We start from the raw sequence: 25,292 nt of genomic DNA on the forward strand, positions 1-25,292 counted from the left end.
ATCGACCACAAGTTCTCAATGGGATTAAGGTCTGGGGAGTTTCCTGGCCATGGACCCAAAATGTTGATGTTTTGTTCCCTGAGCCACTTAGTTATCACTTTTGCCTTAAGGCAAGGTGCTCCATCATGCTGGAAAAGGCATTGGTTGTCACCAAACTGTTCTTGGACGGTTGGGAGAAGTTGCTCTCGGAGGATGTGTTGGTACCATTCTTTATTCATGGCTGTGTTCTTAGGCAAAATTGTGAGTGAGCCCACTCCCTTGGCTGAGAAGCAACCCCACACATGAATGGTCTCAGGATGCTTTACTGTTGGCATGACACAGGACTGTTGGTAGCGCTCACCTAGTCTTCTCCGGACAAGGTGTTTTCCGGCTGCCCCAAACAATCAGAAAGGGGATTCATCAGAGAAAATGACTTTACCCCAGTCCTCAGCAGTCCAATCCCTGTACCTTTTGCAGAATATCAGTCTGTCCCTGATGTTTTTTCTGGAGAGAAGTGGCTTCTTTGTTGCCCTTCTTGACACCAGGCCATCCTCCAAAAGTCTTCGCCTCACTGTGCGTGCAGATGCACTCACATCTGCCTGCTGCCATTCCTGAGCAAGCTCTGCTCTGGTGGTGCCCCGATCCCGCAGCTGAATCAAATTTAGGAGACGGTCCTGGCGCTTGCTGGACTTTCTTGGGCGCCCTGACGCCTTCTTCACAACAATTGAACCTCTCTCCTTTATGTTCTTGATGATCCGATAAATGGTTGATTTAGGTGCAATCTTACTAGCAGCAATATCCTTGTCTGTGAAGCCCTTTTTGTGCAAAGCAATGATGACGGCATGTGTTTCCTTGCAGGTAACCATGGTTAACAGAGGAAGAACAATGATTTCAAGCACCACCCTCCTTTTAAAGCTTCCAGTCTGTTATTCTAACTCAATCAGCATGACAGAGTGATCTCCAGCCTTGTCCTCGTCAACACTCTCACCTGTGTTAACGAGAGAATCACTGACATGATGGCAGCTGGTCCTTTTGTGGCAGGGCTGAAATGCAGTGGAAATGTGTTTTTGGGATTAAGTTCATTTTCATGGCAAAGAGGGACTTTGCAATTAATTGCAATTCATCTGATCACTCTTCATGACATTCTGGAGTATATGCAAATTGCCATCCTCAAAACTGAGGCAGCAGACTTTGTGAAAATTAGTATTAACGTCGTTCTCAAAACGTTTGACCATGACTGTACAATATAGAAAATAGTACAAATAAAGAAAAACCCTGGAATGAGTAGGTGTGTCCAAACCTTTGGCTGGTAGTGTATATATTCATTTTTTTTTTACTGCTCACTGTCACGCCCTGGCTCTGGGACTCTGTTATGTTGAGCCAGGGTGTGTTGTTTCTATGTGTTTTGTGTTCTAGGTTAATTATCTAGCTCATGTGTTTCTGTGTTGGCCGGGGTGGTTCTCAATCAGAGGCAACGAGTATCAGCTGTTGCTTGTTGTCTCTGATTGGGAACCATACTTAGGCAGCCTGTTTTCCACAGTGTTTTGTGGGATCTTTTTCCGGGTTGGTTTTGTATTGTAACCAAGGACTTCATGTTATCGTTTTGTTTCGTGTGGAATAAAATAAGTATGTTCACTCATCACGCTGCGCATTGGTCCACTGTGTTCGACGATTTTGACACTCACATTGTATGCTCTCAATTCATGTCTCATGGACAGTATGTGCTGATATTCTATGCCTGTTGTAATTGTCAAGCCATCGTGTCTGAGATTTTGTAGTTATATCCGTGCAACTCCGATACTAACTCGTTGCTGTCGGCCATGTAGTGAAGCTGCTCCTCTGGAAAGACATGCTGTATAAAGACGTGGGAAAACAGAGTCACAGTAAGTCTTTATAGCATGGCTACGTCCCAAAGGCACCATATTTCAGTGTACTACTTTTGACCAGGACCAATAGGGGCACTATATAGGGAATAGGGTATCATTTGGGATGCACAATGCTGTAAATACATGATGTGGCTTTGGCTAGGTCTTTGGCTAGGTCTTTGGCTAGGTCTTTGGCTAGGTCTTTGGCTAGGTCTTTGGCTAGGTCTTTGGCTAGGTCTTTGGCTAGGTCTTTGGCTAGGTCTTTGGCTAGGTCTTTGACTAGGTCTTTGGCTAGGTCTTTGGCTAGGTCTTTGGCTAGGTCTTTGGCTAGGTCTTTGGCTAGGTCTTTGGCTAGGTCTTTGGCTAGGTCTTTGGCTAGGTCTTTGGCTAGGTCTTTGGCTAGGTCTGGAAAGCAGTTAGTGTGCTGTAGCTGTAACTGACTCTAGGAGGACCCGGTGTAGTGATTTAGATGACTCTGTGGGACACCAGGCTTTTTGGACCTGGGGTAGTGATTTAGATGACTCTGTGGGACACCAGGCTTTTAACCTGGTCTAGTGATTTAGATGACTCTGTGGGACACCAGGCTTTTTGGACCTGGGGTAGTGATTTAGATGACTGTGGGACACCAGGCTTTTTAACCTGGTCTAGTGATTTAGATGACTCTGTGGGACACCAGGCTTTTTAACCTGGTGTAGTGATTTAGATGACTCTGTGGGACACAAGGCTTTTTGGACCTGCTGTAGTGATTTAGATGACTCTGTGGACACCGGGCTTTTTGAACATGGTGTAGTGATTTAGATGACTCTGTGGACACCGGGCTTTTTGGACCTGGTGTAGTGATTTAGATGACTCTGTGGGACACCAGGCTTTTTGGACCTGGGGTAGTGATTTAGATGACTGTGGGACACCAGGCTTTTTAACCTGGTCTAGTGATTTAGATGACTCTGTGGGACACCGGGCTTTTTGGACCTGGGGTAGTGATTTAGATGACTCTGTGGGACACCAGGCTTTTAACCTGGTCTAGTGATTTAGATGACTCTGTGGGACACCAGGCTTTTTGGACCTGGGGTAGTGATTTAGATGACTGTGGGACACCAGGCTTTTTAACCTGGTCTAGTGATTTAGATGACTCTGTGGGACACCAGGCTGTTTAACCGGGTGTAGTGATTTAGATGACTGTGGGACACCAGGCTTTTTAACCTGGTCTAGTGATTTAGATGACTCTGTGGGACACCAGGCTTTTTAACCTGGTCTAGTGATTTAGATGACTCTGTGGGACACCAGGCTTTTTGGACCTGGTGTAGTGATTTAGATGACTCTGTGGGACACCAGGCTTTTTAACCTGGTGTAGTGATTTAGATGACTCTGTGGGACACAAGGCTTTTTGGACCTGCTGTAGTGATTTAGATGACTCTGTGGACACCGGGCTTTTTGAACCTGGTGTAGTGATTTAGATGACTCTGTGGGACATCAGGATTTTTGGACCTGGTCTAGTGATTTAGATGACTCTGTGGACACCGGGCTTTTTGAACATGGTGTAGTGATTTAGATGACACTGTGGGACACCGGGCTTTTTAACCAGGTCTAGTGATTTAGATCACTCTGTGGGACACCGGGCTTTTTAACCAGGTCTAGTGATTTAGATGACTCTGTGGGACACCGGGCTTTTTAACCAGGTCTAGTGATTTAGATGACTCTGTGGGACACAAGGCTTTTTGGACCTGCTGTAGTGATTTAGATGACTCTGTGGGACACAAGGCTTTTTTAACCTGGTGTAGTGATTTAGATGACTCTGTGGGACACCAGGCTGTTTAACCTGGTCTAGTGATTTAGATGACTCTGTGGACACCGGGCTTTTTGAACATGGTGTAGTGATTTAGATGACACTGTGGGACACCGGGCTTTTTAACCAGGTCTAGTGATTTAGATGACTCTGTGGACACCGGGCTTTTGGACCTGGTGTAGTGATTTAGATGACTCTGTGGGACATCAGGATTTTTAGACCTGGTCTAGTGATTTAGATGACTCTGTGGACACCGGGCTTTTTGAACATGGTGTAGTGATTTAGATGACACTGTGGGACACCGGGCTTTTTAACCAGGTCTAGTGATTTAGATGACTCTGTGGGACACCGGGCTTTTTAACCAGGTCTAGTGATTTAGATGACTCTGTGGGACACCGGGATTTTTAACCAGGTCTAGTGATTTAGATGACTCTGTGGGACACAAGGCTTTTTGGACCTGTTGTAGTGATTTAGATGACTCTGTGGGACACCAGGCTTTTGGACCTGGGGTAGTGATTTAGATGACTGTGGGACACCAGGCTTTTTAACCTGGTCTAGTGATTTAGATGACTCTGTGGGACACCAGGCTGTTTAACCGGGTGTAGTGATTTAGATGACTGTGGGACACCAGGCTTTTTAACCTGGTCTAGTGATTTAGATGACTCTGTGGGACACCAGGCTTTTTAACCTGGTCTAGTGATTTAGATGACTCTGTGGGACACCAGGCTTTTTGGACCTGGTGTAGTGATTTAGATGACTCTGTGGGACACCAGGCTTTTTAACCTGGTGTAGTGATTTAGATGACTCTGTGGGACACAAGGCTTTTTGGACCTGCTGTAGTGATTTAGATGACTCTGTGGACACCGGGCTTTTTGAACCTGGTGTAGTGATTTAGATGACTCTGTGGGACATCAGGATTTTTGGACCTGGTCTAGTGATTTAGATGACTCTGTGGACACCGGGCTTTTTGAACATGGTGTAGTGATTTAGATGACACTGTGGGACACCGGGCTTTTTAACCAGGTCTAGTGATTTAGATCACTCTGTGGGACACCGGGCTTTTTAACCAGGTCTAGTGATTTAGATGACTCTGTGGGACACCGGGATTTTTAACCAGGTCTAGTGATTTAGATGACTCTGTGGGACACAAGGCTTTTTGGACCTGTTGTAGTGATTTAGATGACTCTGTGGGACACCAGGCTTTTTGGACCTGGGGTAGTGATTTAGATGACTGTGGGACACCAGGCTTTTTAACCTGGTCTAGTGATTTAGATGACTCTGTGGGACACCAGGCTGTTTAACCGGGTGTAGTGATTTAGATGACTGTGGGACACCAGGCTTTTTAACCTGGTCTAGTGATTTAGATGACTCTGTGGGACACCAGGCTTTTTAACCTGGTCTAGTGATTTAGATGACTCTGTGGGACACCAGGCTTTTGGACCTGGTGTAGTGATTTAGATGACTCTGTGGGACACCAGGCTTTTTAACCTGGTGTAGTGATTTAGATGACTCTGTGGGACACAAGGCTTTTTGGACCTGCTGTAGTGATTTAGATGACTCTGTGGACACCGGGCTTTTGAACCTGGTGTAGTGATTTAGATGACTCTGTGGGACATCAGGATTTTTGGACCTGGTCTAGTGATTTAGATGACTCTGTGGACACCGGGCTTTTTGAACATGGTGTAGTGATTTAGATGACACTGTGGGACACCGGGCTTTTTAACCAGGTCTAGTGATTTAGATCACTCTGTGGGACACCGGGCTTTTTAACCAGGTCTAGTGATTTAGATGACTCTGTGGGACACCGGGCTTTTTAACCAGGTCTAGTGATTTAGATGACTCTGTGGGACACAAGGCTTTTTGGACCTGCTGTAGTGATTTAGATGACTCTGTGGGACACAAGGCTTTTTAACCTGGTGTAGTGATTTAGATGACTCTGTGGGACACCAGGCTGTTTAACCTGGTCTAGTGATTTAGATGACTCTGTGGACACCGGGCTTTTTGAACATGGTGTAGTGATTTAGATGACACTGTGGGACACCGGGCTTTTTAACCAGGTCTAGTGATTTAGATGACTCTGTGGACACCGGGCTTTTTGGACCTGGTGTAGTGATTTAGATGACTCTGTGGGACATCAGGATTTTTGGACCTGGTCTAGTGATTTAGATGACTCTGTGGACACCGGGCTTTTTGAACATGGTGTAGTGATTTAGATGACACTGTGGGACACCGGGCTTTTTAACCAGGTCTAGTGATTTAGATCACTCTGTGGGACACCGGGCTTTTTAACCAGGTCTAGTGATTTAGATGACTCTGTGGGACACCGGGATTTTTAACCAGGTCTAGTGATTTAGATGACTCTGTGGGACACAAGGCTTTTTGGACCTGTTGTAGTGATTTAGATGACTCTGTGGGACACAAGGCTTTTTAACCTGGTGTAGTGATTTAGATGACTCTGTGGGACACCAGGCTGTTTAACCTGGTCTAGTGATTTAGATGACTCTGTGGGACACTGGGCTTTTCACTGCTATAAACAGTCATTAATTTCCTTTAGTCAGATTGACCTCCAGGTCTAAAAGCAGCCGTGTGAGCGACGCATCAAATATAGACATTTGAACTCAGCACTTTAACTGATTGATATCACAGAGAGGGTACTGGGTTCTCACAACCACTGTTTTGATCCATACCGTAGGAAGCAGAACCACAGTTACGTTACGTGCATCACGTGATGACAGAAGGTTTTATTTCAATCAGTTGGACATCAATAAAGTCCCAATAGAAAGATTGACATTAATTTTATCACACGCACATGCACACCACAGGAGGTTGGTGCCACCTTAATTGGGGAGGACGGGCTCGTGGTAACGGCTGGAGCGGAGTAGGGGAGGACAGGTTCGTGGTAACGGCTGGAGCGGAGTAGGGGAGGACGGGCTCGTGGTAATGGCTGGAGCGGAGTAGGGGAGGACGGGCTCGTGGTAACGGCTGGAGCGGAGTAGGTGGAAGGGTATCAAATACATCAAACACATGGTTTCCATGGTTTCCATTCCTACCATTATTATGAGCTGTCCTCCCCTCAGCAGCCTCCACTGATGCACACACACACACACGCACGCACGCACGCACGCACGCACGCACGCACGCACGCACGCACGCACGCACGCACACACACACACACACACACACACACACACACACACACACACACACACACACACACACACACACACACACACACACACACGCACACGCACACACACGCACACTCACACACAGTCCTCTAAAGTGTATCTATCTTGTGTTATTCCATTAGGTTTCGGGTGGCTCTGTGGAGGAGACGTTAGTAGGGGAAGTGATTCTGTCTGTACTACACGTCACGGTGACTAAACCTGCTCGCTACACCTGTCTGGCCTCCAACAGACACAGCGCTGGGGCCAAATCTGCTAAATCTTCAGCCGGAGTCACTGTCCAAGGTAGGCCCCAATCGCCCCCTTTGAACGGCACCCTGTTCCCTATCAGCCTCTCCATACACTGCTTTTGACTATTGGCAATAGCACGTATCTACATACCCTGTGTTTTAGAAGAAGGTGCTGTTTACCCAGTGTGTTGGTTTGAACTCTGCTGTGTTTTGCTAGATGCTCTGAGTCTGTGGTGTGTCTCCTAGTTAGCTCTGGTATTTCTACTCCCTCACTCCCCATTGGATCACTGTTTCACCTCAAAGACTCCCAGCCTGACTCCAACCTCAATCAGCAAAAATATACAGGACTGTAGTAGACCGGACAATGTTACCAAGGCAGCAAAAACCCAGTTTAATCTCAGTAAAAGCTGCAGAAAATGCATTTGTTTGATTTGAAATAAAATAGTTTGTTATCGCTCTTCAGCCCAGAACCTCAGTGACCACAGCCAGGCCCTCTGCATGGGGTCAACAATGTAAGGCTGTAGCTAACGCATGCACGCACGCACGCACGCACGCACGCACACACACACACACACACACACACACACACGCCTCCCTGGACTCCTCAGTACTATGATCTGACCACAACAGCAGCTTGTTCTCCCTGCTCAGTGAAAACAATGAGTAGCTGTCTGCTCTCCTTACAGAGAAACAATGGATCAATAACCTGTGTTTATCTGTTCCTACTGGGTCCTGCTCTGCTGCTGGTCAATGAATCAATAACCTGTGTTTATGTGTTGTCCTGGGTCCTGCTCTGATGCTGGTCAATGGATCAATAACCTGTGTTTATCTGTTCCTACTGGGTCCTGCTCTGCTGCTGGTCAATGGATCAATAACCTGTGTTTATCTGTTCCTACTGGGTCCTGCTCTGCTGCTGGTCAATGGATCAATAACCTGTGTTTATCTGTTCCTACTGGGTCCTGCTCTGCTGCTGGTCAATGGATCAATAACCTGTGTTTATCTGTTCCTACTGGGTCCTGCTCTGCTGCTTGTCAATGGATCAATAACCTGTGTTTATCTGTTCCTACTGGGTCCTGCTCTGCTGCTGGTCAATGGATCAATAACATGTGTTTATCTGTTCCTACTGGGTCCTGCTCTGCTGCTGGTCAATGGATCAATAACCTGTGTTTATCTGTTCGTACTGGGTCCTGCTCTGCTGCTGGTCAATGGATCAATAACCTGTGTTTATCTGTTGTCCTGGGTCCTGCTCTGCTGCTGGTCAATGGATCAATAACCTGTGTTTATCTGTTCCTACTGGGTCCTGCTCTGCTGCTGGTCAATGGATCAATAACCTGTGTTTATCTGTTCCTACTGGGTCCTGCTCTGCTGCTGGTCAATGGATCAATAACCTGTGTTTATCTGTTCCTACTGGGTCCTGCTCTGCTGCTGGTCAATGGATCAATAACCTGTGTTTATCTGTTGTCCTGGGTCCTGCTCTGCTGCTGGTCAATGGATCAATAACCTGTGTTTATCTGTTCCTACTGGGTCCTGCTCTGCTGCTGGTCAATGGATCAATAACCTGTGTTTATCTGTTCCTACTGGGTCCTGCTCTGCTGCTGGTCAATGGATCAATAACCTGTGTTTATCTGTTCCTACTGGGTCCTGCTCTGCTGCTGGTCAATGGATCAATAACCTGTGTTTATCTGTTCCTACTGGGTCCTGCTCTGCTGCTGGTCAATGGATCAATAACCTGTGTTTATCTGTTCCTACTGGGTCCTGCTCTGCTGCTGGTCAATGGATCAATAACCTGTGTTTATCTGTTCCTCCTGGGTCCTGCTCTGCTGCTGGTCAATGGATCAATAACCTGTGTTTATCTGTTCCTCCTGGGTCCTGCTCTGCTGCTGGTCAATGGATAAATAACCTGTGTTAATCTGTTCCTCCTGGGTCCTGCTCTGCTGCTGGTCAATGGATCAATAACCTGTGTTTATCTGTTCCTACTGGGTCCTGCTCTGCTGCTGGTCAATGGATCAATAACCTGTGTTTATCTGTTCCTACTGGGTCCTGCTCTGCTGCTGGTCAATGGATCAATAACCTGTGTTTATCTGTTCCTACTGGGTCCTGCTCTGCTGCTGGTCAATGGATCAATAACCTGTGTTTATCTGTTCGTACTGGGTCCTGCTCTGCTGCTGGTCAATGGATCAATAACCTGTGTTTATCTGTTGTCCTGGGTCCTGCTCTGCTGCTGGTCAATGGATCAATAACCTGTGTTTTTCTGTTCCTACTGGGTCCTGCTCTGCTGCTGGTCAATGGATCAATAACCTGTGTTTATCTGTTGTCCTGGGTCCTGCTCTGCTGCTGGTCAATGGATCAATAACCTGTGTTTATCTGTTGTCCTGGGTCCTGCTCTGCTGCTGGTCAATGGATCAATAACCTGTGTTTATCTGTTCCTACTGGGTCCTGCTCTGCTGCTGGTCAATGGATCAATAACCTGTGTTTATCTGTTCCTACTGGGTCCTGCTCTGCTGCTGGTCAATGGATCAATAACCTGTGTTTATCTGTTCCTACTGGGTCCTGCTCTGCTGCTGGTCAATGGATCAATAACCTGTGTTTATCTGTTGTCCTGGGTCCTGCTCTGCTGCTGGTCAATGGATCAATAACCTGTGTTTATCTGTTCCTACTGGGTCCTGCTCTGCTGCTGGTCAATGGATCAATAACCTGTGTTTATCTGTTCCTACTGGGTCCTGCTCTGCTGCTGGTCAATGGATCAATAACCTGTGTTTATCTGTTCCTACTGGGTCCTGCTCTGCTGCTGGTCAATGGATCAATAACCTGTGTTTATCTGTTCCTACTGGGTCCTGCTCTGCTGCTGGTCAATGGATCAATAACCTGTGTTTATCTGTTCCTACTGGGTCCTGCTCTGCTGCTGGTCAATGGATCAATAACCTGTGTTTATCTGTTCCTCCTGGGTCCTGCTCTGCTGCTGGTCAATGGATCAATAACCTGTGTTTATCTGTTCCTCCTGGGTCCTGCTCTGCTGCTGGTCAATGGATCAATAACCTGTGTTAATCTGTTCCTCCTGGGTCCTGCTCTGCTGCTGGTCAATGGATCAATAACCTGTGTTTATCTGTTCCTACTGGGTCCTGCTCTGCTGCTGGTCAATGGATCAATAACCTGTGTTTATCTGTTCCTACTGGGTCCTGCTCTGCTGCTGGTCAATGGATCAATAACCTGTGTTTATCTGTTCCTACTGGGTCCTGCTCTGCTGCTGGTCAATGGATCAATAACCTGTGTTTATCTGTTCGTACTGGGTCCTGCTCTGCTGCTGGTCAATGGATCAATAACCTGTGTTTATCTGTTGTCCTGGGTCCTGCTCTGCTGCTGGTCAATGGATCAATAACCTGTGTTTTTCTGTTCCTACTGGGTTCTGCTCTGCTGCTGGTCAATGGATCAATAACCGGTGTTTATCTGTTCCTACTGGGTCCTGCTCTGCTGCTGGTCAATGGATCCTGTCTCTTCCCTGTAGAGTGGAGGTAAGACTGACTCTCCTTTCCTATAGGCTGTTAATACAGGATGTATAGGCTGTTTGTTGTGTTAATACAGGTTGTATAGGCTGTTTGTTGTGTTAATACAGGTTGTATAGGCTGTTTGTGTTAATACAGGATGTATAGGGTGTTTGTTTTAATACAGGTTGTATAGGGTGTTTGTTGTGTTAATACAGGTTGTATAGGGTGTTTGTTGTGTTAATACAGGTTGTATAGGGTGTTTGTTGTGTTAATACAGGTTGTATAGGGTGTTTGTTGTGTTAATACAGGTTGTATAGGGTGTTTGTTGTGTTAATACAGGTTGTATAGGGTGTTTGTTGTGTTAATACAGGATGTATAGGGTGTTTGTGTTAATACAGGATGTGTAGGGTGTTTGTTGTGTTAATACAAATAATTTTCTAATACTTATTTAAAATACTATTTTCACCTAGCTGGGTTAAATGCATGGGAGTGTATTTGAGTCAGTGTATTTTAGTATTTCCAACACTGAACTACATGTCTTTTCAAAAAAAAATATCTAAATAGTGACTTTGTTTGGAAGTAATTGAAATACCATAAATAGTATTTGAAACCTGGTCTGATGTTGTCTATATGTTGCAGGTTATATAAGAGGTGTGCAGGGTATTGTAGTGTTGTGATGCGTGATTGGAAGGAGTCAGGCGCAGGAGCAGAATACAGAGTTTATTCCGGAATACAGCGTAACCAGTCCAGTGGCAAAACAGGCGCACTGGAACAAACATGCACACGGGGAAAATACCCCGGCAATACAGAATACTGAGCTCAACCAAGCTACTAATCCTCACAATGAACAATCACCCACAAGGACAAGGGGGCAGAGGGAACACTTAAACACGTACTAATGAGGGGAATATGAACCAGGTGTGTGTATTTGACAAGACAAGACAAATGGAATGATGAGATGAGGAGCGGCAGTGGCTAGAAGGCCGGTGACGACGAACGCCGAAGCCTGCCCGAACCAGGAGAGGAGGCAGCTTCAGAGGAAGTCGTGACCAGTATATAATATGTTGTTTATATGTTACAGGCTGTATAAAGGCAGTGCGGGTTATTGCAGTGCATACCGTGGTGACGTGTGTCGAGGCGTGTTACGGAGCGATGCGCTGGTCTTCTTTAACTCCTCCCTCAACGACCCCGAGGACACTCAGGAGTTCCTGGCTCAGAGGGCCTGGGCGGAGCTCGACGGACTGGGCATGCTCTGTAGCCCTGCTGCCCACTCCCTGCTCTGTCATCTCTCCTTCCAGGACTGCAACCCTTCTGACCTGGGACCTGCTCCTAAACCAGTCTGCAGGTAACCCCTCTGACCTGGGACCTGCTTTTAAACCAGTCTGCAGGTAACCCCTCTGACCTGGGACCTGCTTTTAAACCAGTCTGCAGGTAACCCCTCTGACCTGGGACCTGCTTTTAAACCAGTCTGCAGGTAACCCCTCTGACCTGGGACCTGCTTTTAAACCAGTCTGCAGGCAACTCTGCTGGAATTGTATATTTGAGATTGTGTCTTAGAGAGCATGCTCATTCAATAACTTTGCAGTAGAAATGCATTGCAATGTAAATGCTAGATGATCTAGGAAAGTCATTATTGTATAGCCCATGTAGAACACACAGATGGCTGTTGGCTTTGGCTTTGGGATTGTCTGTTCCATGTTGTCAGGGTTGGATACAGTGTGTTGTCTTCCATGTATAATTACAGCAAACATTGGATGATTTTTCTCTAGCACAGTAATGTAAAAAATGGTACAGTCCAGGGCCTATGTAAAACGGCAGGTAGCTTAGTGGTTAAGAGCGGTGTGCCAGTAACCGAAAGGTCGCTGGTTCTAATCCTCGAGCCGACTAGGTGAAAAATCTGTCGATGTGCCCTTGAGCAAGGCACTTAACCCTAATTGCTCCTGTAAGTCGCTCTGGATAAGAGCGTCTGCTAAATGACTTAAATGTAAAACACAGATATGGGTTTTGGGTTTGGGATCTTCTGGCCACAGCCAATAATGACAGTGTTGGATGCCGTTTCTCTACTGTGTCACTCCAGGGAGCACTGTCTGGCGGTGAAGGAGCTCTACTGTCATAGGGAGTGGCTCCTGATGGTAGGGAACTCCCATGAAGCCCTGCACTCCACTGGCTCCTCCGGCCTCTCTATCCCCATGCCCGACTGCATGACCCTGCCCTCACTGCACACACAGCCAGGAGCCTGCACACCCCTACCCTTCGTCGGTAAGAGACTCTGAAACCATGATGTGTCTCAAATGGCACCCTATTCCCTATATAGTGCACTACGTTTGACCAGAGCTCTATGGGCCCTAACCTTAGATCTTTGGGCCATTGTCAAAAGTAGTACACTGACCACAAAAAAAAAAAATACTACAGTTTACTGTAGAATATTATACTACTTACTATAGAATTCGGAGTCACTCACCACCTTCCCGGAGACATTTGAAACCCCACCTCTTTAAGGAATACCTGGGATAGGATAAAGTAATCCTTCTACCCCTCCCTTACCCCAACCCCCCCCCCAAAAAAAATAAATAATAATAATAATAAAAAAGTATATAAAAAATACGAAAAAATAAAATATAAAAATAATAATACACATTGTAAAGTGGTTATCCCACTGGCTATAAGGTGAATGCACCAATTTGTAAGTCGCTCTGGATAAGAGCGTCTGCTAAATGACGTAAATGTAAATGTAATTCTATAGTAAACTGTATTATACTGTAGATTACTATACTACACGCTGTAGTATCCCTCGATCATGTGTAGTACTTGCTATAAAATTTTGTAGAATACTATAGTAAATACTACAGTATACTGCAGATCGCAAAAACACTACAGTAATTACTATAATATACTACAGTATTTAATGTACGTATACCCCACCCATTCCCCGCCCTCACATCCCTATTTGTGCCATCCATGAGCGAGAAACCGACATGCCAAGTATAGACTATGCATTGTGTTCTGTACGTATACCCCACCCATCCCTATTTGTGCCATCCATGAGAAACCGACATGCCAAGTATAGACTATGCATTGTGTTCCCTACAGGCTATAGAAAAGAGCAGCAGCCCATTCAGACCTCAGTCCAACCTACCTGCATGTTATGGAAAATGTGCTCTTTGAGTATTTTGTCCAACAAAAACACTAGTAAATACTACAGTAAAAGTATAGTATTTTTAGACTAGCTATAGTAAACTATGGATGTTTACCAACTACTATGGTTTATATCTTGTTCTAGTACTCATTTATTCTCTAATACTAATTTATTCTCTAATACTTATGATTTGTCTCAAACGCTCTTTATGTTTTAGATATAAAGAAAGATCAAGTCACAAGTAAGTCTAGTTTCAGGTCTTGTATCTGAGTTCTAAGAATTGTATAATATAAATATATATATAATGTATTTCAAAAAAAATAAACATTATTTACAATACTACATTTCTATCTTGCAGTCTAATACTGATGATTTGTCTGAACAGCAACGTGTTACAATGACAAAGGAAGGTTCTACCAAGGACCAGTCAACATCACCAGCTCTGGTATCCCCTGTCAGAGATGGAGCCAACAGGTAAATCACTTTACTGGTTAACACTGTACTAGTTAACGCTCTGTTGCCCTGTGTGGTGCAGTTGGTAGAGCATGGTGCTTGCAACGCCAGGGTAGTGGGTTTGATTCCTGCTGGGGTCACCCATAACAAAATGTCTGCGTGTATGACTGTCAGTCAGTTTGGATAAAAGCCTCTGCTAAATGACTTGCATTCTGCAGTATTCACTAGGCCTGTTAAGGCTGGCTGGTGGACATCTGGAGTTGTGCATAAAGGGTGTGACCATTGAAGAAGTTGAGGAAGCTAAACTCCTAGGAGTAACATTGGAAGGTCAGTTATCATGGTCAAGCCATATTGACAAAGTTGTTGTGAAGATAGGGAGGGGTACGTCTGTTTATTAAAAGATGTTCTGTGTTTTTGACACAAAGATCTACTGTACCAGTTGATCAGGCTCTGATCTTGTCCCATCTTGATGACTGTCTGGTAATATGTTCAGGTGCAGCAAAGAAAAGACCTAGCAAAGCTGCAGCTGGTTCAAAACAGAGCAGCACGCCTTGCCCTTAACTGCACACACAGAACTAACGTCAACAACATGCATGATAGTCTTTCATGGTTGAAACTGACTACTCTTCGTCTTTTAAAGAAACATTTGTGGAAAACGTCTAATCACTTGTATAATCTATTTGCATATACTTCAAACAGACATACACACCCCACCAGACACGCCACTATGGGTTTCTTCACGGTACCAAAAACAGATTTAATGCATCGCTCAGTTATGTATAGAGCCATGTCATCATGGAACGATCTGCCACCAGAGGATACTCAGTTATGTATAGAGCCATGTCATCATGGAACGATCTGCCACCAGAGGATACTCAGTTATGTATAGAGCCATGTCATCATGGAACGATCTGCCACCAGATGATACTCAGTTATGTATAGAGCCATGTCATCATGGAACGATCTGCCACCAGAGGATACTCAGTTATGTATAGAGCCATGTCATCATGGAACGATCTGCCACCAGAGGATACTCAGTTATGTATAGAGCCATGTCATCATGGAACGATCTGCCACCAGAGGATACTCAGTTATGTATAGAGCCATGTCATCGTGGAACGATCTGCCACCAGAGGATACTCAGTTATGTATAGAGCCATGTCATCGTGGAATGCTCTGCCACCAGATGATACTCAGTGATGTATAGAGCCATGCCATCATGGAATGCTCTGCCACCAGAGGATACTCAGTGATGTATAGAGCCATGTCATCATGGAATGCTCTGCCACCAGAGGATACTCAGTTATGTATAGAGCCATGTCATCATGGAATGCTCTGCCACCAGAGGATACTCAGTTATGTATAGAGCCATGTCATCATGGAATGCTCTGCCACCAGAGGATACTCAGTTATGTATAGAGCCATGTAATCATGGAATGCTCTGCCACCAGAGGATACTCAGGCAAAAAGCAAGTTTAGCTTTAAAAAACAGATAAAAAAACATATTGTATCACTGAGCCTCTCCTCTTTCTAAAGATCGAATTGAACTGTGTATCAGAATATGTACAGTACCAGTCTAAGGTTTGGACACACCTACTCATTCAAGGGTTTTTCTTTATTTTTGAAAACTATTTTCTACATTGTAGAATAATAGTGAAGACATCAAATGTGGTCCTCTGTAGCTCAATTGGTAGAGCACGGCGCTTGTAACGCCAGGGTAGTGGGTTCGATCCCCGGGACCACCCATATGTATGAACGCATGATTGTAAGTCGTTTTGGATAAAAGCGTCTGCTAAATGGAATATTAATATTAATATTAATCAAAACTATGAAATAACACATATGGAATCATGTAGTAACCTAAAAAGTGTTAAACAAATCAAAATATAATTTATATTCTTCAAAGTAGCCACCCTTTGCCTTGATGACAGCTTTGCACACTCTTGGCATTCGCTCGACCAGCTTGGTGCTATATATATGAACAAATGTGTAAAGAAATTTTTTGTCTCCTGGTGTATTCAGACCCCTTGACTTTTTCCACATTTTGTTACGTTACAGTCGTATTCTAAAATGGATTTTAAAAAATGTTAAACTCCAATCTACACACAGTACCCCATAACGACAAAGCAAAAACAGGTTTTCAGAAATGTTTGCTAATTTATTCAAAATAAAAAACAGAAATACCTTATTTACATTATTATTCAGACCCTTTGCCATAAGACTCGAAATTGAGCTCAGGTGCATCCTGTTTCCATTGATCATCCTTGAGATGTTTCTACAACTTGATTGGAGTCCATCTGTGGTAAATTCAATTGATTGAAATTATTTGGAAAGGCACACACCTGTCTATATGAGGTCCCAACCAAGCCATGAGGTCGAAGGAATTGTCCGTAGAGCTCCGAGACAGGATTGTGTCGAGTCACAGATCTGGGGAAGGGTACCAAAAAATGTCTGCAGCACTGAAGGTCCCCAAGAACACAGTGGCCTCCATCATTCTTAAATGGAAGAAGATTGAAACCACCAAGACTCTTTCTAGAGCTGGCCGCCCGGGAGAAGGGCGTTGGTCAGGGAGGTGACCACGAACCTGATGGTCACTCTGACCGAGCTCCAGAGTTCCTCTGTGGAGATGGGAGAACCTTCCAGAAGGACAACCATCTCTGCAGAAATCCACCAATCAGGCCTTTATGGTAGAGTGGCCAGACGGAAGCCACTCCTCAGTAAAAGGCACATGACAGCCCGCTTGGAGTTTGCCAAAAGGCACCTAAAGGACTCCCAGGCCATGAGAAACAAGATTCTCTGGTGTGATGAAACCAAGATTGAACTCTTTGGCCTGAATACCAAGCGTCACGTCTGGAGGAAACCTGGCACCATCCCTACGGTGAAGCATGGTGGTGGCAGCATCATGCTGTGGGGATGTCTTTCAGCAGCAGGGGCTGGGAGACTAGTCAGGATCGAGGGAAAGATGAACAGAGCAAAGTACAGAGAGATCCTTGATGAAAACCTGCTCCAGAGCGCTCAGGACCTCAGACTGGGGTGAAGGTTCACCTTCCAACAGGACCACAACCCTAACCACACAGTCAAGACAACGCAGGAGTGGCTTCGGGACAAGTCTCTGAATGTCCTTGAGTGGCCCAGCCAGATCCCGGACTTGAACCCAATCTAACATCTCTGGAGAGACCTGAAAATAGCTGTGCAGCGACTCTCCCATCCAACCTGACAGAGCGTGAGAGGATCTGCAGAGAAGAATGGGAGAAACTCCTCAAATACAGGTGTGCCAAGCTTGTAGCGTCATACCCAAGAAGACTTGAGGCTGTAATCGATGCCAAAGGTGCTTCAACAAAGTACTGAGTAAAGGGTCTGAATACTTATGTAAATGTAATATTTCAGTTTTTTATTTTTAATACATTTGCAAACAAATCTACAAACCTGTTTTTGCTTCGTCATTATGTGGTATTGTGTGTAGATTGATGAGGGAGGGGAAAAAAACAATTTAATCAATTTTAGAATAAGGCTGTAATGTAACAAAATGTGGAAAAAGTCAAGGGGTCTGAATACTTTCCGAATGCGCTGTATAACTCTCTTTGTGTTAAATGTATCTTATGTTGTTGTCTATGACTGTGCTATACTTTGTCATGTAGTTGTACGTGTTATGTGGACCCCAGGAAGAGTAGCTGCTGCATGTGCTGTAGTTAATGGGGATCCTCCTAAACTAAACTCTCTCTCTCTCTTTTCCCCTTGTATCTTAGGGTCCCCACCTGCACCATCTCAGTGTGGATGTGATCTCAGAGCTGAGGAATGCACAGAGCTCGTGCCGAAACCCCGGAGGAGAGAGTGAGAAGCCCTGGTGTTACACAACCAACCCCAACATCCGCTGGGAGTACTGCAACGTTCCCAAATGTGGAGAAGGTACACTCTTAGAAAAAAAAAGTGCTATCTAGAACCTAAAAGGGTTCTTCGGCTGTCCCCATAGGAGAACCCTTTGAATAACCATTTTTGGTTCCAGGTAAAAACCCTTTTGGTTCCAGGTGGAACCCTATTGGGTTCCATGTAGAACCATTTCCCCAGACGGTTCTACGTGGAACCGAACAGAGTTCTATCTGGATCTAAAAAGGGTTCTGCCTCGAATCAAAAAGGGTTATCCTATGGGGACAGCCGAATAACCCTTTTTGAATCCTTTTTTCTAAGAGTGTAGGAATATTGCAGCCTTCCCAAATATGCCTCCCAATGTGGGCCCTAGCTATAGTGCATGGCTAGGGACAATGGGTTCTTCCTGTTCAGGTCATGAGAAACAGGGCAATTATTGAGCTACTAATTGAGGTAAGATCCACCTTGTGTTGACACTCTTGACTCTCTGTCCCCTCAGTAGTAGTGAAGGCTGTTGACTCTCTGTCCCCTCAGTAGTAGTGAAGGCTGTTGACTCTCTGTCCCCTCAGTAGTAGTGTAGACTATTGACGCGCTGTCCCCTCAGTAGTAGTGTAGACTGTTGACTCTCTGTCCCCTCAGTAGTAGTGTAGACTGTTGACTCTGTCCCCTCAGTAGTAGTGAAGACTGTTGACTCTCTGTCCCCTCAGTAGTAGTGTAGACTGTTGACTCTCTGTCCCCTCAGTAGTAGTGTAGACTGTTGACGCTCTGTCCCCTAAGTAGTAGTGAAGACTGTTGACTCTCTGTCCCCTCAGTAATAGTGTAGACTGTTGACTCTCTGTCCCCTCAGTAGTAGTGTAGACTGTTGACTCTCTGTCCCCTCAGTAGTAGTGAAGACTGTTGACTCTCTGTCCCCTCAGTAGTAGTGAAGACTGTTGACTCTCTGTCCCCTCAGTAGTAGTGTAGACTGTTGACTCTCTGTCCCCTCAGTAGTAGTGTAGACTGTTGACTCTCTGTCCCCTCAGTAGTAGTGAAGACTGTTGACTCTCTGTCCCCTCAGTAGTAGTGAAGACTGTTGACTCTCTGTCCCCTCAGTAGTAGTGTAGACTGTTGACTCTCTGTCCCCTCAGTAGTAGTGAAGACTGTTGACTCTCTGTCCCCTCAGTAGTAGTGTAGACTGTTGACTCTCTGTCCCCTCAGTAGTAGTGAAGACTGTTGACGCTCTGTCCCCTCAGTAGTAGTGAAGACTGTTGACTCTCTGTCCCCTCAGTAGTAGTGAAGACTGTTGACTCTCTGTCCCCTCAGTAGCAGTGTAGACTGTTGACTCTCTGTCCCCTCAGTAGTAGTGTAGACTGTTGACTCTCTGTCCCCTCAGTAGTAGTGTAGACTGTTGACTCTCTGTCCCCTCAGTAGTAGTGTAGACTGTTGACGCTCTGTCCCCTCAGTAGTAGTGTAGACTGTTGACGCTCTGTCCCCTCAGTAGTAGTGAAGACTGTTGACTCTCTGTCCCCTCAGTAGTAGTGAAGACTGTTGACGCTCTGTCCCCTCAGTAGTAGTGAAGACTGTTGACTCTCTGTCCCCTCAGTAGTAGTGAAGACTGTTGACTCTCTGTCCCCTCAGTAGTAGTGTAGACTGTTGACTCTCTATCCCCTCAGTAGTAGTGTAGACTGTTGACTCTCTGTCCCCTCAGTAGTAGTGTAGACTGTTGACTCTCTGTCCCCTCAGTAGTAGTGTAGACTGTTGACGCTCTGTCCCCTCAGTAGTAGTGTAGACTGTTGACGCTCTGTCCCCTCAGTAGTAGTGAAGACTGTTGACTCTCTGTCCCCTCAGTAGTAGTGAAGACTGTTGACTCTCTGTCCCCTCAGTAGTAGTGAAGACTGTTGACTCTCTGTCCCCTCAGTAGTAGTGTAGACTGTTGACTCTCTGTCCCCTCAGTAGTAGTGTAGACTGTTGACTCTCTGTCCCCTCAGTAGTAGTGAAGACTGTTGACTCTCTGTCCCCTCAGTAGTAGTGTAGACTGTTGACTCTCTGTCCCCTCAGTAGTAGTGTAGACTGTTGACTCTCTGTCCCCTCAGTAGTAGTGTAGACTGTTGACTCTCTGTCCCCTCAGTAGTAGTGTAGACTGTTGACGCTCTGTCCCCTCAGTAGTAGTGTAGACTGTTGACGCTCTGTCCCCTCAGTAGTAGTGAAGACTGTTGACTCTCTGTCCCCTCAGTAGTAGTGAAGACTGTTGACTCTCTGTCCCCTCAGTAGTAGTGAAGACTGTTGACTCTCTGTCCCCTCAGTAGTAGTGTAGACTGTTGACTCTCTGTCCCCTCAGTAGTAGTGAAGGCTGTTGACTATCTGTCCCCTCAGTAGTAGTGTAGACTGTTGACTCTCTGTCCCCTCAGTAGTAGTGTAGACTGTTGACTCTCTGTCCCCTCAGTAGTAGTGTAGACTGTTGACTCTCTGTCCCCTCAGTAGTAGTGTAGACTGTTGACTCTCTGTCCCCTCAGTAGTAGTGAAGACTGTTGACTCTCTGTCCCCTCAGTAGTAGTGTAGACTGTTGACTCTGTCCCCTCAGTAGTAGTGTAGACTGTTGACTCTCTGTCCCCTCAGTAGTAGTGTAGACTGTTGACTCTCTGTCCCCTCAGTAGTAGTGTAGACTGTTGACTCTCTGTCCCCTCAGTAGTAGTGAAGACTGTTGACTCTCTGTCCCCTCAGTAGTAGTGAAGACGGAGTCAACGTTCCCTCGCCAGACTCCTCCCCTCCTCCCTCCCTCCGTCTCTCCAGCCTACTCTACGATCATCATCTGTCTGCTAGCAGCCTTCGCAGCCATAGCCTTCCTCACCATCATCATCATGTGCAAGAGGAGGAGGAAGATGTGGAAGAACCACAAGACGTACGCTGGGTGATGTCAGCCAATGTAGTAGCAGACATTTTGCAGACATTTTTTTAATAGTTGGTAATACAGTTAGCAATACAGTTAGCAATACAGTTAGCAATACAGTTAGCAATTCAGTGCCTTTAGAACATCTTCATACCCCTTGACTTATTCCACATTTTGTTGTTACAGCCTGAATTCTAACTTGATTACATTGAATTGATTACAAACTTCAAAAGTGTTTCCTTTCAAATGGTATCAAGAATATGCATATCCTTGCTTCAGGTCCTGAGCTACAGGCAGTTAGATTTGGGTATGTCATTTTAGGCGAAAATTAGAAAAAACGTGTCCAATCCTTAAGAGGTTAATTAAGCACATTTTCACTCCTGAACTTATTTAGGCTTGCCATAACAAAGGGGTTGAATACTTATTGACTGAAGGCATTTCAGCTTTACATTCTTTATCTATTTGCAAACCTTTCGAAAAAAACATAATTCCACTTTGATTGTGTGTAGGCCAGTGACCAAAAATTGCTGAGAGAAGATATTTAGTTTAATAAATTATAAAATAAAGAAACTCTAAAAGATATGGGTCAAAATTATTATAACCCTGTTTCCAATCCTCCAGAACACTCCCCTTGTGAGGAGGATAATGGCACTGAGCTTTTTTACGTTTGAGTCATTTAGCAGACGCTCTTATCCAGAGAGACTTACAGTTAGTGCATTCATCTTAAGATAGCTAGGTGGGACAACCACATATCACAGGCATAGTAAGAACATTTTTTTTTGGTGGGGGGGGGGGTGGAGGATTATTTAAGATACTGTTTAAAGAGGTAGGGTTTCAGATGTTTTTGGATGATGGGCAGGGACTCTGCTGTCCTAGCTTCAGGGGGCTTTTTCTAAAATGTTTTATGAGACATGAGAACACATTGGGAGGGATCTTAGACCATTCCTCCATGCAGAATCTTTCCAGATGCTTGATATCGTTCATCTGCTCTTCAATTCAAACCACAGGTTTTCAATGGGGTTCAAGCCTGGAGACTGAGATGGCCATTGCAAAATGTTGATTTTGTGGTTAATTAACCATTTTTGTGAGGATTTGTATTAGCGCTTGGGGTTATTGTCTTGCTGGAAAATCCACTTGCAGCCAAGTTTCAGCCTTCTGGCAGAGGCAACCATATCCTGGTAATTAGTAAAGTTCATGATGCCGTTGACAACAAAATAAAAAATTCGCCATCTTAGTCCCTGGACTTGAAACCCATAGAAAACCTGTGGTTTGAATTGAAGAGGGCAGTCCATAAGAGCAGACGAAGGAGAGGGTGTATTGAAAACAGGGGTAACAATTTTGACCCCCATCTTTTTCAGAATGTATTTAATACTTGTTAAACAAAATATATTTCTCTGAACAACTGTATTAATATAGAAAATATAATTTCCCAATTTTTTTGAGCGCGCAATATCGCTCAGTATTTATAATATCGCTCAGTATTTATAATATCTCTCAGTATTTGTAATATCTCTCAGTATTTGTAATATCTCTCAGTATTTGTAATATCTCTCAGTATTTGAAATATTTAATTTATACTGTTTCCCCCTAATCTTTATCAATAATAATGACTGACTGTATATGGTGTTGTCAAACATGGGAGAATATTGGTCAGAGTGGACACTGGGATTGGCCCAAATGGCACCCTATTCCCTATATAGTGCACTACTTTAGACCAGAGAATGGCACCCTATTCCCTATATAGTGCACTACTTTAGACCAGAGAATGGCACCCTATTCCCTATATAGTGCACTACTTTAGACCAGAGAATGACACCCTATTCCCTATATAGTGCACTACTTTAGACCAGAGAATGACACCCTATTCCCTATATAGTGCACTACTTTAGACCAGAGGCCTATGGGTCCTGGTCAGTAGTATTGCACTATAAAGAGAATAAAAGTGTAATTTGGGACGCAGTCACTATAACAATCTACCTCTCTCTCTCTCTCTTCTCTCTCTCTCTCTCTCTCTCTCTGTCTCTCTCTCTCTCTCTCTCTCTCTCTCTCTCACTCTCTCTCTCTTCTCCCCTCTCTCTCTCTCTCTCTCCCTCTCTCTCTCTCTCTCTCTCTCTCTCTCTCTCTCTCACTCTCGCTCTCTCTCTCTCTCTCTCTCTCTCTCTCTCTCTCTCTCTCTCTCTCTCTCTCTCTCTCTTCTCTCTCTCTCTTCTCTCTCTCTCTCTCTCAGAGCCATGGAGACCCCCACCCTGACTGCCTTACCCTCTGAGAGTCTGCTGCTGGACCGCCTCCACCCCAACCCCATGTACCAGCGCCTGCCCTTACTGCTTAACTCCAAGCTGCTGGCTCTGGAGTATCCCAGGAACAACATTGAGTACGTCAGGGACATCGGAGAGGGGGCCTTTGGACGAGTCTTCCAGGCCAGGTGAGACTCTCATTAGATTATATTGTATTACATGTACCAAGCAATTCTCTGAGTCTCTGTTGACTCTGACTGTCTCTCGATCTGTTGACTCTCGTCTGTTGACTCTGACTGTCTCTCGATCTGTTGACTCTCGTCTGTTGACTCTGACTGTCTCTCGATCTGTTGACTCTCGTCTGTTGACTCTGGGTCTGGTGACTCTATCTCTGGTGACTCTGGGTCTGGTGACTCTATCTCTGGTGACTCTCGGTCTGGTGACTCTATCTCTGGTGACTCTGGGTCTGGTGACTCTATCTCTGGTGACTCTCGGTCTGGTGACTCTATCTCTGTTGACTTCCTGTTGACTCTGTTTGTTCACTCTCTGTCAGTTGACTCTCTGTGTGTTGACTCTCTGTCTGTTGACTCTCTTTCTGTGTTGACTCTCTTTGTGTGTTGACTATGTGTGTTGACTGTCTTTGTGTGTTGACTCTCTTTGTGTGTTGACTCTCTTTGTGTGTTGACTGTCTGTGTGTTGACTCTCTGTGTGTGTTGACTCTCTGTGTGTTGACTCTCTGTGTGTTGACTCTCTTTGTGTGTTGACTCTCTTTGTGTGTTGACTCTCTTTGTGTGTTGACTCTCTTTGTGTGTTGACTCTCTGTGTGTTGACTCTCTGTCAAGTTCTCAAATTGTTCCGAGAATGTTAAGAAAACTTTCCCAGAAAAACCACAAGAAAACTTTAGTAATGTTCAGAGAATGTTCTAAGAATGTTATTTTAAAACATATACATTCCGTTCTCAGCCTCAACAAAACTCTCAATCCTCTATCTTGTTAAGTGTGTTCAGGTGTTTTGGCCGAGCCCACTAACTGGCCACACCTGATCTAAATGAGTGCCTGTTTCCTTTGAAATGGGGTCTGTTTGAATAGACTGCTTTGTATGCATAACAAAACATGTCCTGCCATCTCCATCCTGGTGAATATGTCCTGCCATCTCCATCCTGGTGAATATGTCATGCCAGCTCCATCCTGGTGAACATGTCATGCCATCTCCATCCTGGTGAATATGTCATGCTAGCTCCATCCTGGTGAATATGTCATGCCATCTCCATCCTGGTGAATATGTCATGCCAGCTCCATCCTGGTGAATATGTCATGCTAGCTCCATCCTGGTGAACATGTCATGCCATCTCCATCCTGGTGAATATGTCATGCCAGCTCCATCCTGGTGAATATGTCATGCTAGCTCCATCCTGGTGAACATGTCATGCCATCTCCATCCTGGTGAATATGTCATGCCATCTCCATCCTGGTGAATATGTCATGCTAGCTCCATCCTGGTGAACATGTCATGCCATCTCCATCCTGGTGAATATGTCATGCCAGCTCCATCCTGGTGAATATGTCATGCTAGCTCCATCCTGGTGAACATGTCATGCCATCTACATCCTGGTGAATATGTCATGCCATCTCCATCCTGGTGAATATGTCATGCCAGCTCCATCCTGGTGAATATGTCATGCTAGCTCCATCCTGGTGAATATGTCATGCTAGCTCCATCCTGGTGAATATGTCATGCCATCTCAATCCTGGTGAATATGTCATGCTAGCTCCATCCTGGTGAATATGTCATGCTAGCTCCATCCTGGTGAATATGTCAAGCCAGCTCCATCCTGGTGAATATGTCATGCCATCTCCATCCTGGTGAATATGTCATGCCATCTCCATCCTGGTGAACATGTCATGCTAGCTCCATCCTGGTGAATATGTCATGCCATCTCCATCCTGGTGAATATGTCATGCCATCTCCATCCTGGTGAATATGTCATGCCATCTCCATCCTGGTGAATATGTCATGCCAGCTCCATCCTGGTGAATATGTCATGCCAGCTCCATCCTGGTGAATATGTCATGCCAGCTCCATCCTGGTGAATATGTCATGCCATCTCCATCCTGGTGAATATGTCATGCTAGCTCCATCCTGGTGAATATGTCATGCTAGCTCCATCCTGGTGAATATGTCATGCCATCTCCATCCTGGTGAATATGTCATGCCA

The 25,292-nt window shown here is 45.2% G+C and overlaps 1 protein-coding gene across 4 annotated transcripts in view; it reads left to right on the forward strand.

Annotated features, from left to right (window-relative positions):
• musk (muscle, skeletal, receptor tyrosine kinase) overlaps positions 1-25,292 on the forward strand; it is a 93,957-nt gene that overhangs the window by 57,925 nt on the left and 10,740 nt on the right. The window contains exons 7-15 of one of the 4 annotated variants that reach the window (XM_045224985.1): positions 6,938-7,097; positions 10,545-10,551; positions 11,606-11,869; positions 12,602-12,783; positions 13,878-13,901; positions 14,046-14,134; positions 17,860-18,019; positions 20,678-20,864; positions 23,071-23,265. In XM_045224985.1, the coding sequence (XP_045080920.1) occupies positions 6,938-7,097; positions 10,545-10,551; positions 11,606-11,869; positions 12,602-12,783; positions 13,878-13,901; positions 14,046-14,134; positions 17,860-18,019; positions 20,678-20,864; positions 23,071-23,265 (1,268 nt within the window). The remainder of the gene's footprint in view (positions 1-6,937; positions 7,098-10,544; positions 10,552-11,605; positions 11,870-12,601; positions 12,784-13,877; positions 13,902-14,045; positions 14,135-17,859; positions 18,020-20,677; positions 20,865-23,070; positions 23,266-25,292) is intronic. The other 3 variants (XM_045224987.1, XM_045224986.1, XM_045224988.1) reach the window with 3 other exon arrangements.

This window comes from Coregonus clupeaformis, chromosome 15 (genome assembly GCF_020615455.1).
Source record: "Coregonus clupeaformis isolate EN_2021a chromosome 15, ASM2061545v1, whole genome shotgun sequence".
NCBI classification, from domain to species: domain Eukaryota; kingdom Metazoa; phylum Chordata; class Actinopteri; order Salmoniformes; family Salmonidae; genus Coregonus; species Coregonus clupeaformis.